The 13,617-nt window shown below is 34.0% G+C and overlaps 1 protein-coding gene across 8 annotated transcripts in view; it reads right to left on the bottom strand.

Annotated features, from left to right (window-relative positions):
- The window catches only part of BRCA2 (BRCA2 DNA repair associated), a 54,238-nt gene that overhangs the window by 29,259 nt on the left and 11,362 nt on the right, over positions 1-13,617 (bottom strand). For 7 of the 8 annotated variants that reach the window (XM_044927324.2, XM_044927325.2, XM_044927323.2 and 4 more), the window contains 3 exons: positions 10,789-11,895; positions 4,326-9,293; positions 1,703-1,798 (listed from right to left, as the gene is read on the bottom strand). In XM_044927324.2, coding sequence (XP_044783259.2) covers positions 1,703-1,798; positions 4,326-9,293; positions 10,789-11,895 — 6,171 coding nt within the window. The remainder of the gene's footprint in view (positions 1-1,702; positions 1,799-4,325; positions 9,294-10,788; positions 11,896-13,617) is intronic. The other variant, XM_044927326.2, reaches the window with a different exon arrangement.

The following is a 13,617-nucleotide window of genomic DNA, read 5'->3' as shown; positions in this document are numbered from 1 at the left end:
ACACTGGAAGGGAGTACCCACAACCCTTAGAGGGGATCCAAGCTGTCAAATGACCTTAATAATAATTGTGATTAATAACAAGTAGTAGTAGTAGTTATATACATCTTTCTCACTGTGTTGACACTGGCATTGCTGGTATGTCCTGCTGCATACTTTAGTGTGATAACTGTCTAAAGGAAATGCACTTTATGTGAACTGCACTAATCAACTTTCCCCCAAAGAATTCCATTTTTACTTGAAAGGATAACCAACAAACGATTTATTCAGAGTTGGGTATTCAGCAAATACTTCTTCAAAAATGAATGAAATGAGTTCATCACTACAAAAAAACAAGTGAGTATTTGCTGCGAAACAAACTATTGTAAAGTTCAAGCTTTTAAGCAAAATGACAATTTTAGAATGCTTATATCTGGCTGTTACCTTGACAATTTCCTAATACTACATTTTTAGATTAGATCAGTGGTAACATTAACAAAAGTAGTTGTTTAAGATTGTATAATGTGTCAGTGTTGGAAGAGCTGCATAACTCTGAACTAATATTCTCAAAATGACTTAAGTATAATATTTAATATTTATAAATACTAAAATTTTTCAATTTTAATGTTGACTATGATAAATAGAAATTGAAATAATCCACATAATCAAATGCTCTTGAGGATCCTTAATAATTTTTAAGAGTATAAAGAAATTTTGAGAGCAAAAAATTTGAGAATCTTGGCTGGATAATAAAGCAAATAAGTAAATACGTTACTGTTTTTAAAACCAAGAATACAGCATTTAAAAAAATAATAACACCAGCAGCTCTGAGTGTAGTTAGCACTCAAATCTTGTTTTTTAAAAAGTATTAACCACTGAAAGGATCTCTGGAAATTCTAAGGACTCTAGAACTGGGGTGAAGAATTACAATGACTTCCTAGAAATCTTTCTGTGATAATACAAAGCAAGAAAGTGTTCAAAGGTTAATTAAAGCATATTAAAAACAAAAACTCTTTAAGAAATACTTAAAGAGGTCACTACTTACAAATTTGAAATGATTTGAGCATCAAAAAGAATGTTACCTTTTGTAAAGAAATACATTATTTATAGTGTGTTCTTTTAAACTTTATATCCACATTATAAATAAGAATCTAAGAAATCAACTGTATCTAAAAGAGAAAGAAAAAAATTCCTTTACTACTTTTAGTAGTGATTATTATACCAACTACTCTTTATTCTGAAAACTGGTGAGTGAAGAGAAAGAATTCAATATTTATCCTGCCTTTTTAGGAAGAACTATATAGATAATCCCCAGTTGTTAAGGGAAAGCCCTTCCTTGCTGAAGAATCCCAGCTAATAAATGTATAAAAAAATAACAGAGATTTAAAGTCACTATTTTTCAATCTCCAATTAAATAATTGATTCTGGTAAATATTATGAAATCAACTGAATTTTGGAATCCAGCTTTTTATTTTAAAACTCCTTATTTGAGTATCATTTCACATTTCTCAATTATGGAAAACCTCCACATTATATCTGGTAGTATGAAGGAAAAGCTCACATAACAAATAAAGCAAGATAGCAAGACAGAAGTTTTAATAAATCACACTGTAAAGTCTTGCCCAATTATCCATATACACAACAGAGGTGAGAAAAACAACTTTAAGAATATTAAGTACAGTAATTAGAGAAGGAGAAAAGATACACATTAAAAAGCATATTTTACCATCTGGAGTGCTTTTTGAAGCCTTAAAGGATTTTCCTTGATTTTCTATTGTCCTGTCAAATTCATTTAACAAGTTTCGTTTGATTGGGGGTTCTCCTAAAAAGAAATTCCCATACATGTTTTTAAAGCAAATAACGTCAGTTTTATTTTTCAAAAGCCATAGTCCATTTTTAAAAACTAAAGTACTGGCTCTTACAACGTGTTAAGTAAAAAATACATAATAATTATAATTTAAATAGTGAACATTCTATTTTTAAGTGATTTTTATAATTTTGTAATTTTTGTAATTAATTTTTCAATGTCAATTTAATTTCTATTATTTTTTGACCATTTAAAATACTACTTTTTAATTGGGTCCAGGAATAAACAGATGTACCAGATATCACAGATAATCTTTTCTTTTAATAAACTGCCACTTAATGTAACTTCAGGCATATTGGCAATAAGGACAAACAAAAAAATTTCTTTAAATAAACTTTTTTTTTTTTTACATTACATTCAAGAAGGAATTTATTATATAGGTCCTTGAACTAGAGTCGGTGGGTAGGAGAAAAGATTTTAAATTACCAAAATTAAAGTACTGGCAAAAGTAATATCTACTTCTTATTTAAAAACTCTTCAAAGGCTTAGAATAAACTGAAGCCATAATTGAAGTTATGAATTTCTATGCCATACTGAGATAATGTGTTAACAGATACCTTTAAAAAAAAAAAAATTGTTTATTTGGCTGTCTTGGGTCTTATTTGAAGTATGTGGGATCTAGTTCCCCCACCAGGGATTGAACCCAGGCCCCATGCATTGGGAGGGTGGAATCTTAGCCACTACACCACCAGGGAAGTCCTGATACTTTGTTTTAAGATGTTTTTTGATTTATTAAAGGAAGTGAACTTGAAGGATTTAATAAGTAAAAATGTCCTTGCAAGGCTTTATCAAATGTCCGATTATAAAGTGATTTAATTGTTTGACAAGAACCTGTACTATAAAGTAACCAGAAGCTGATTGTACCTAGTCGCTCAGTCGTGTCCGACTCTTTGCAACCTCATGGACTGTAGCCCGCCAGGCTTCTCTGTCCATGGGGATTCTCCAGGCAAGAATACTGGGGTGGATTGCCATGCCCTTCTCCAGAAGCTGATTAAGCTATATATATTTATATCTAACAATAGTGAGGGAAATGAAACAATGATGCTGTTGAGAACACTTAGTAGAAATCTGAGTTGTTATTCCTAGGCATAAGGCCAACTTACTTTGGTGCACACATGAACAAAACAGGATCCTATAAATAAAGACATTATTTTCTATAAAAGAATTATGAATAGCTTTAGCATCTGCACCTCAGAATTTTGCACTAGAGAACTGCAACAATAAGGTAAGTATTGTAAACTTACTACTCTGCCTGTAACATGAACTTGGTATAGAATATGGCATGGATAATACTTGATTAAGGAAGTCTCTATCCACCAGGATGACTTAAGGGCAAAATGTACCAAGTATAAGAATGAACTGACCATCTTCAGTGTCTTTCTCTATAATGTGAAGGGCCTAGACAAGAAGACTTGTGAAAACTCAACTACTCTATGAGTTTAGAATTCTTAAACAGGATTGACATGCTTCAGATCATTCACTTAAAAGTTGGAGAGTTACTTTTGGCATTTACTTTAATTGTAACTAATCAACAGATTTAATTATTTAAGATCACTCCTAGTCAAAGATACTAACAGAAAGAAAAAAAAAATCAAACATCCAATTAACCTCATAATTGAACTGAGTTGTTAAATATACTATATTTAAAAGAGAAGTCAGAACATAGTCCAAATAGCATTAAGATCAGAATACTATTTACTAAAAACAAACTTATCTTAGAACACCTGCTAGATGAAAAAAAAAAAAAAAAAAAAAAGGCAAGCTAACCAACATCTATAGTCAGAAACCAGCTTTTAAAGTTCTTAATAGGCAGAGTCTGAAACTTTGTTCTCTCTCCCCATCTCTATGTGCATGTATATAAACATGACTCAACCAATGACTTCCTGGTACACAGACTCAGCAATATCAAGGGTTCAGGATGGGGAACACATGTATACCTGTGGCGGATTCATTTTGATATTTGGCAAAACTAATACAGTTATGTAAAGTTTAAAAATAAAATAAAAAAAAAAAAAAAAAAAGAGTCTTCTCCAACACCACAAAAAAAAAAAAGAATGAAACCAAACTACACACACAAGTCTGAAAAATGTACTTAGTGTATAATTTCCTAATTGTTACAAGCTAGCATACCAGAGGGAAAAGGCAATGGCAACCCACTCCAGTACTCTTGCCTGGAAAATCCCATGGACAGAGGAGCCTGGTAGGCTGTGGTCCATGGGGTTGCAAAAAGTCGGAGGTGACTGAGCGACTTCACTTTCACTTTTCACTTTCATGCCTTAGAGAAGGAAATGGCAACCCACTCCACTATTCTTGCCTGGGACTCTCAGGGATGGAGGAGCCTGGTGGGCTGCCATCTATGGGGTCGCACAGAGTGGGACATGACTGAAGCGACAGCAGCAGCAGCAGCATCATACCAGAATTATTAAGGACTTAACAATTTAAAAAGCGACTGGGAGACCAAAAGGCAAAAACAGACACTTACCAACTGTGACAAGTGCATCTCCTTTTCTTTTTGCTATTCTTGAATTTGACAAAACTGTTTCCTCATTTTTTTGGCATGTAAAAGGAGAGTGTTTCGCATGACTTGGAAATTCAGAATCTGTCAGCTCACCATCTTCCATAAAAGCTTTAGCAATCTCTACTGCTTCTGTTTCAAAATAGTTCTCTGGGTCTTTGGAGTCAGTAGAACAAATTTCTGTATTTGTTTTCACAAGATCAGGAAAAGTTTCAGTTTTCCCAATTTCCTTTTTTATATATTTAGGCAAAGTTTGCTTTTTCCCCAAAAGATGAATGCTGTCAGCGTGTGATACTGTGGTTCCTGATACTGACTGTTGTTGGTCTTGCTTAAATTCAGAGAGATACGAAGAAACTTTAATAGAGTGATTATTTTCTGATGAACCACTTTCAATGTTATAGTTGTTTGATAATTTAAATTCTTTATTGTAGGCTTTTTCCATTTTGGAGCTTACAGAGTGTTCTGGGGTTCTTTTATCAGTACAAGAGACAGGAAGTATCTCTGATACATCTTGCCTAGAAGTAGGTGAATGCTGGAGACTATATTCAGTTCCGATTAAATCGAATTCTTCAAACATTCCCTTAACTTTGCATAAGGCACTCTCAGACACTGGAACATGTTTTCCACTTGCTGTACTAAATCCAGAGAAAGCAGATGATAGTAAATTTGGGGGGTTATGTGTCATAGTATTTTCTTTTCTTGTGAATATGTCTGAATGCTCTTCATTACTTTTAAATGACACTCTGGAAAAGAACTGCTTGGCACCATCTTCTGACTTAGAAAATACCTTTCTTGCTTTTTGTAATGCAGAATCTGACACTTGGACAGATTTTCCACTTGCTGTGTTAAAAATCCCACAAGCATTCATAGAAGAGACGGACCTGGGATGCTTTCCCATGTTAAATTTACATCTATCAGAAGTTTTCAAATCAACATGACGAAGTGGTATTTCAGAAACTTTCTCCAATCCAGAAATACTTTGGTCAAGTTGTAAAATCGGTTCACTTTGAATGTCAGGAGAAACATCATGTGAATGCATATTATGTTCTTCATTATCTGGAGAGTTAGGGAAAATAACATCCTCTGAGTCACCCAATGCCTTATGAGAATCTGTCACAGTTTGCGTTTGGTCAGTGCCTGATTTCGTTTCAGTGTTTTGCTTAGTATTTATGTTTCTGCAGTTGTCTGTAAACCTCTCTCTGACTGTTGTTTCACGTGAAACAAAGGCTATTTGATCACTTGCTGTACTGTATGCAGGTGGTTCGGTCTCAAAATTATTTGAATTAGATAAGGCCACTTCAACAGCTGTCTTTTTCTTTTTGCATGGTGAAAACTTAGTCACAAGTTTCAGAACACAACTATCTTTGTCTAAAGCTTGTGGGTTTATGTTTGCTTCTCTTATGGTGGGTATTACTTCAGAAAAACTAGTGTTTTTCCTATCTTTGACATTCTTTACTACTGGCTCAATACCAGAATTATCAATTTTATCTTTTGAGAGATTCTCTGATTTATTAAATCCCTCACTGGAATGACAAAAATCAGAATGATATGAATAGCTGTTAGGCATGCTGTTGTTTAAGGAAGTTGAATCTTGCTTTTCAGAGAGGCTTTTGTCATTTTCAGTTATACTGTTTGAACTGTTTCCACATGAAGGATTTCCTACATAATCCCCAGTATATTCCTTTAAACATTTAATTTTGGAGGAATTTATTTTTTCTGGTTGATCATTCAATTCTCCTTCTCTAAGCCATTTCTGGGCTTCAAGTAGTGAAGCCTGACTCACAGAAATTTTTCTACCATGTCCTGTGTAAAACGCTAAAGCTGAGTTTTCAATGGCTGAACAAGTGGAATGGTTTGTGTAACAAGTTATAGGACTTTTTGCTGTTTCTTCTTCCATATTTTCATGTACTTTAACTTTCAGAGAGACACTATGTGATGTGTGGAGATTTTCAGTTTGTCCTTGTAAATGATCACTTAAGAACCTGGGTGGCATGGCAGTCTCCTCAGAAACAAGCTTTTTCTCCTCTAGAGAATTCTGCATCTCTTCACGCTTTGGGGCAGTTACTTTAACTATCTCACATGCTAAGTCAAGCCCTTCTTTACAAATCTCTCTGTCCATTAGCATTTTTGCCCCTTGATGGATAAAATCAGTCACTTCACTATTGTCTTGCTTTGTTTCATCAAAAAGCTTTTTCACTTTGTCCAAAGATTCTTTGGCAATTTTTACTTTTTTCCCACTAGCTGTATGGAAACCCAACGTGGTTGGTTCTGTGATCTTTTTGAATTCACATTTTTCTCTTTGCTGGAGTGTCAGTATTTGATTTTCAATACCAGCTGGGCTGCTTTCTTTCAACATTTTGTTTTTGAACATACTGGTTTCCTCATGACTTGAAATGTCTATTTTGTTGATATTTATGCCAGAAAGTAATTCAGAATTTGAGGAATCTGAAAAATTACTCAATTCTTTTTCTGTACATTTTTCATCAAAGAAATTTACAACTTTATTTAAAGACTCCTTAGAGACCCTTATGTTTTTCCCATTTGCAGTCCAAAAGGACAAATCAAAACCACCAAAATCTTTTATATTTTGCCTCATCTTATTAGCAATTGGCTCCTTTTTATTTGACTTATTAAATGTTTCTTCAGCTTTCATAACTTCCAAACAAGTTAAATCTGACAAACTTTCTTTAATTGGAATGTTTTCCTCTTTCATAAAGTGATGAGATAGTTTCAGATGTATGTTGTATTGATCAGTATATGGTAAGCCACTTTCGTCTTTATGAACATAAACTGTATCATTTTTACTTGAAGCACAGCCATCAGATTCTCCTAAATTACAAACAAAACCAATACATTTGTTATCTTTGTTTTCAGTATTTCTCTTGAAATCTTCAGTATTTTCTTTGACAAAAATGCTGGTGGTCATTTCAAAGTTACTTTGTAGTATCAGTTGGCATTTATTATTTTCCTCACTTAAATTTTTATCATTGCTATAATTTTCTACCTTAAACATAGAAACATCAGAATTGTTACACTGATTTGAAGAGAAACTTCCTGGATCTACTTCTGCAGGAGTTTTCTCACTAACTTTCTCAATGTCACTGAACAGTTTCATGGCTTTCTGCAATGCTTCATTAGAAACATTCAGTTTTGTGCCACGGGCTGAATAAAAGCCCCTAAACTCCTCTTCACCTTTATCTGTTAAAGAACCAGAAACACTTTTGTTACAGTTGGTTGTTGACAAGCAGATCAACTTTTGCTCAAGTCCAACTAAACCTTCACATTTCTTGCTGCTATCTACGTGACTGAGAGATGGGGCACTGGCTGTGAGATGAAGATCAACATCTTTCTGCTCCTCAGAAGTGGTATTCAAGACAGTCATCTGGGTTTCAGGCATTTCAAATGGATTACTCTGTAAAATGTGGCTTGGTTTTCTGAACTGTGTAAATTCAAACTGACTTCCTGATTCTTCCAATATTGTAGAAAGTTCTGTAATTTCTGCCTTCTGGCTGGGTGTTAAATTATGGTTTGAATTGAAGTCTTGCTTTAAAGATAAAACTGGAGTTGTGTGACTGTTTTCACTATCAGAAACAACCGCACCACTCTGCACATACCCACACACTGTATCAACTGACTGTGAATCACGATCATGAGGTTGGCCTCCTTTCCTTTGATTTTCTAATGATTTTACAATTTCAACCCAAGAAAAGCTAGCAGGATAATGTTCTTCAATATCCTTGAAGAGCATTTTGCTTTTCTTAATGTTGTGTTCAGAGAGTTTTATCTCTTTATTAGAAGCTGTTCTGAAGCCATTTCCAAAACTGTGACTTGAAGTCAAATCTGAGAGTCCTGCCCATTTGTCCCTGCAAAAGTTATTTCTGTTTGATTTTGTATCTGTATCTAGGGACACATCTGGCTTTGAATCTTGACCTAGCGTCATCTTTGGTTGTTGCTTTATGCTATTTCTATTCTTCTCTATAAGACCATGGACTATATTTGATGAGACAGAATCTTTTGTAATGGACGCTTTGGCTGCTTGTCCGCCATCCATATCTGTACTTGTTACTATAACAGAGTTCTTGAGAACAGGTTCTCTTAAACAACTGAGGTCTGCCTCATGAACTTCCTTAATGTTTTCTAAAATAGGAATATTCCTTTCACTAGTTGTTTGAAAGATATAATTATTTTCACTGTCTGAGGAAAGTTCTTCAGAGTTTGGGTTGACTGTTCTTTTTGAAATTAAAGTAGTTTCTTCCTGGTCTTTATGAATGACTGTGAGATTCATATTTTGGTAGCATTGTACTTTCACAGAAGGTAATGCCCCTGTTATATATTTTTCAGGTGACAACATCTCAGCTTTCTTAGAATTTTCATTTAAAACACATGTTTCTTGATTGTCTTCCATGGAAATATATTTAGTTAATTCAAAACCTGCTTCACAATTCTTAGATTTTATTTTCTCTGACATTTTATATGATTGTTTTCCTCTAGAAATAACAACTGGATTTGACAGAAGATACTTGGAGCTAGGAGTTAAAATGGTGGTATTATCATGGTCATGTAAAAAACTTTGCTGGAATTGGAAGACAGTATCACTACATTCCTCTGAATGTGGCAATTCAGGGCGACATACTACAGGCAAGACTTTTTCCTTTATATCTGAAACACCTTGGCTTTTTGGATTATCTTCACAATGCTTGTCCTGCAAGCATGACACATAATCAGTCTCTGTGGTTATAAATGACTGCCATTTTTCCTTATTAATGTTTGTTTCTTTACAATAAAGATCCTGAGATACTGTTTTATTATTAGAAGAACTGCTTTCATTATTAAAACATTTTCTCAGAACTGTCCCAAAAGAGCTGGTTAAAGACAAAGTTGGTTCTTCAGAATCATTCTGTGAACAGTTTTTTTGGATAGAAGAAGGCAATGAACCTAAGCATGAAGACACAAAGTGACAAGATAAAATTCAAGTATCATTAATCACATTCACTAAATATTTTAAAGATAGTATCTAAAAAGATAGTGTCTAAAACAAGAATTACATGAAAATCAAGAAGTGAATGTCAAGTTTAAAGGAAAGAATTCTAAACATTCTCTATTTTGAAGTTACATTTCCCAACTAAAGATACAGAGGACCTAGTATTTTTTAATAATATTTATCATGTCAATTAAAATTAGTATGTAGCTAGTTGCCATAAGTAAAATTCAAAGTATTTTTGTTAGAAAATAAAATTGGAAAAGAATTCTTTGCTAATATTGATGTAATAGGAGTTAGAAAATCAAGGTAACGAAAAGGAACTAAAAAAGTAACCATTTCCTTTGGTTCAGTCTTTCACATTGAAGAAAAACAAAAAATGACTTTAAAAACAGGTTCTACACATGAAGGGCCTGAAATATTACTTAATCTCAATTATATATGCAAATATTTAGTTCATTTTATTGACCTTCTGAATCTATTAACAAGTCAAAATTATTAGTCTCATTTTATTTATTCACTAACCACAGTTTTATTGGTTTTATCTCTGATATATACATTTTCCTCTGGAAATTAACCTAAATCTCAAACAGTTCTGTATTCCAGCTCCATGAGGCCCATTGTTCATTACAATATTATCACCCACTCAAATATTCTCAGAGGGAGATAAAATCACCTTTTAACATACAGTATGTATGTGTTAAGTCATGTCTGATTCTTTGCAACTAAATGGACTATAGCCACCAGGCTCCCCTGTCCATGGAATTTTCTTTCTCCAGGGGATCTTCTGGACCCAGAGATTGAACACACACAATAGCTACTGATAAATGAACTTTTGCTCAAATAAAAAATGGCTTTTACTATGCACACTGCTGACACTGAGATATAGTAATAACCCTAAGCAAACTCTAAATATTTAAGAAAACTGTGTAACAACAAAAATGTCACTATTTTATGACTGCCTTACATTAAACTTAGCTAACAATTAGCTTTTTTTCCTGTTTTTTTTTTACCTGCTTTAGAGAAAATACATATTAAATAGCACAACATATTTATAGAACTGTCCAACTTGCATAAAACAAATACTGAAAATTAAAGCAGGAATTAAGTAGCCAAGCTCTTGGTGTTTATCAATTACATGCTCTGTCTCAAGAGTTATGATTTTATATATATATACACACATATATATGTGTGTATATATATATACACCATGCAAATTGATCCAACAAGTTTGAATGGAATGATTCTGAACACTGGTAATCAAAGGCCTAAACAACGTCTGATATGGAATATATAGTTTTTTTTTAAATGACAGAAGAAAGAGCAAAAAAATTATAGAATGAAAGTAAGCAGTATGTTTTTAAAAAAGGTTAAAGATACACATGTTCAAATTAAAAATTTATCACCATCCATAAAACTATATACACTATTTGCATACACACAAAGAGGTACCTGAATCAACATTTGTAAATGTATGTGGTGCCTCCAAAGGCTTTGCTTCAAATTGGGCTGAAGAGTTAGTTAGTTCTGATTCTTGGTCTTTCTGTATTTTCAGTCCTTGGTAAGTTGTTTTATCATTTATAACATAAATAAACTTTTTTGTTTTCTTTTTCAAAGTGGATATTAAACCTGTGCTCCTCAAAGCTTCTGAAGTGTATTTGGTAGTGGCTGGCCAGCTCTCATTATCCCCTGAACTTGAACATACAGAATCCTCTTTCTGTGAGTAAATAGTTTGTATTTCTGATTCACTTTTAGAGTCTTCTGGTTCTTCTTTCAAGTTTGAATCAGTCACATTATTTGAGAAATCTTCTCTAAGTATCTTTTCAGGAGATTCTCTTATCCTGAAGATAGATTTTTTGATGTCCTGAAGTGGAGAAGAGTCAGTTAGTGTTTGCTGTCCCACAGTAGTGGGATCTTCATGAGATTCAAGACACTGCCCTTCATCTGTCTTGTTTACCACTGTTTCCTTATTTAATATCTTCACTGTTTTTGATATGCTTGAAATATGTGGCAAAGAATTTTCTAAAGTAATGAAGTTGGTACACTCTTTCTCTGTGCCTATGAGGTCGTCTTCTGAATTAGTTTGGTCACAAGAAGAAATATGCAGTAGAGACGTTTTCTGCACCTGGGTTCCATTTAGACCCGAGAGCGTGAGCTGAGACCATTCAGAGACTGAAGATGGTACAACTTCCCTGGAGATTATGTCAGTTCCATTCCCAACAGGCTTTTGATTTATTACATTTGAATTTAATGGATCACTGTCATTTGGTTCTGTTTCAGATACAAATGAATGTTTACTTTCTGTCATTTCCTTTTTAGCTTCTTCATATTCATCTGTTTTTGTTTCATGGAAAATATTTTTCCTACTCTTGCCAGTTTTTCTTTTTTGTAGCTTTTTTGTTTTATATTTAGAAACACATACTGGCAAACTATCTTCTTCAGAGATACCTGCAACTGTTTCATGTACTTCATGTTCTAGGACATTTGGCATTGACTTTTCAAAATGGTCTTTGCAGCTATTTACTTTACCAAATGAATCCTCTAACATTTTCTCCAATCCTGTTAAAATTTAAAATATAAGTATTACTAACAATATTTTATAACACAACCATATAATTTATATTACCCTCAAACCTTTTTCATAGAAATAGTATAAACTAAATAACGCATAATTTAGCATTTGAAGAGCTATTCTGAATGCTAGCTATGTTTTGGGTAGGGAGACACCAACCTTGCCCTGTTCTTCTGGTCAAGACTGATTCCAGTGTACTCATAGCCTTTTATTCACACTCAATCTCTAATAACCTTTCTTTACCAGGTCTATACAATAAAGTTTACTCAATTTTACTATATAAACACAATTTAATATTAAAATTTATCAGATTGTAAGTTCCAAATTAATTTTGTGGCCCTACAACCAACAGTAAAATCTGATTTTATACAAACACACACACGCAAGATATCCAATCCTACACATTTATATAGTTATACACACATACTAAGAACATGCAGTGATCAAGACCATCCCCAAGAAAAAGAAATGCAAGAAGGCAAAATAGTTGTCTGAGGAGGCCTTACAAATCTGAGAAAAGAAGAGAAGCTAAAGGCAAATGAGAAAAGGAAAGATAAACCGATTTGAATGCAGAGTTCCAAAGAAGAGCAAGAAGAGATAAGAAGGCCTTCCTCAGTGATCAATGCAACAAAACAGAGGAAAACAATAGAATGGGAAAGACTAGAGATCTCTTCAAGAAAATTAGAGATACCAAGGGAATATTTCATGCAAAGATGGGCACAATAAAGGACAGAAATGGTATGGACCTAACAGAAACAGAAGACAGTAAGAAGAGGTGGCAACAATACACAGAAGAACTATACAAAAAGATCTTAATGACCCAGATAACCACCATGGTATGATCATTCACCTAGAGCCACACATCTTGAAGTGAGAAGTCAAGTGGTTCTAACGAAGCATCACTATGAACATGGCTAGTGGAGGTAATGGAATTATAGCTGAGCTATTTCAAATCCTGAAAGATCACGCTGTTTAATTGCTGCACTCAATATGCAAGCAAATATGGATAACTCAGCAGTGGCCACAGGACTGGAATGGACCAGTTTTCATTCCAATCCCAAAGAAAGGCAATGCCAAAGAATGTTCAAACTACCGCACAATTGCACTCATCTCACACGCTAGCAAAGTAATTGCTCAAAATTCTCCAAGCCAGGATTCAATAGTTCATGAACTGAGAATTTCCAGATGTTCAAGCTGGATTTAGAAAAGGCAGAGGAACCAGAGAACAAATTGCCAACATCCACTGGATCATCGAAAAAGCAAAAGAGTTCCAGAAAAACATCTACTTCTGCTTTACTGACTATGCCAAAGTCTTTGACTATGTGGATCACAACAAACTATGGAAAATTCTGAAAGAGACGGGAATACCAGACCACCTTATCTGCCTCTGAGAAATCTCTATGCAGGTCAAGAAGCAACAGCTAGTAACTGGACATGGAACGACGGATTGGTTCCAAATTGGTAAAGGAGTACATCAAGGCTGTATACTGCCGCTCTACTTATTTAACTTATATGCAGAGTACATCATGCAAAATGCCAGACTGAATGAAGCACAAGCTGGAATCAAGACTGCTGAGAAAAATATAAATAACCTCAGATACGCAGATGACTCCATCCTTATGGCAGAAAGATAAGAACTCAAGAGCCTCTTGATGAAAGTGAATGGGGAGAGTGAAAAAGTTGGCTTAAAACTCAACATTCAAAAAACT

Source organism: Bubalus bubalis, chromosome 13 (genome assembly GCF_019923935.1).
Source record: "Bubalus bubalis isolate 160015118507 breed Murrah chromosome 13, NDDB_SH_1, whole genome shotgun sequence".
Lineage (NCBI taxonomy): Eukaryota > Metazoa > Chordata > Mammalia > Artiodactyla > Bovidae > Bubalus > Bubalus bubalis.
This window is presented reverse-complemented; position numbering and strand designations above follow the sequence as displayed.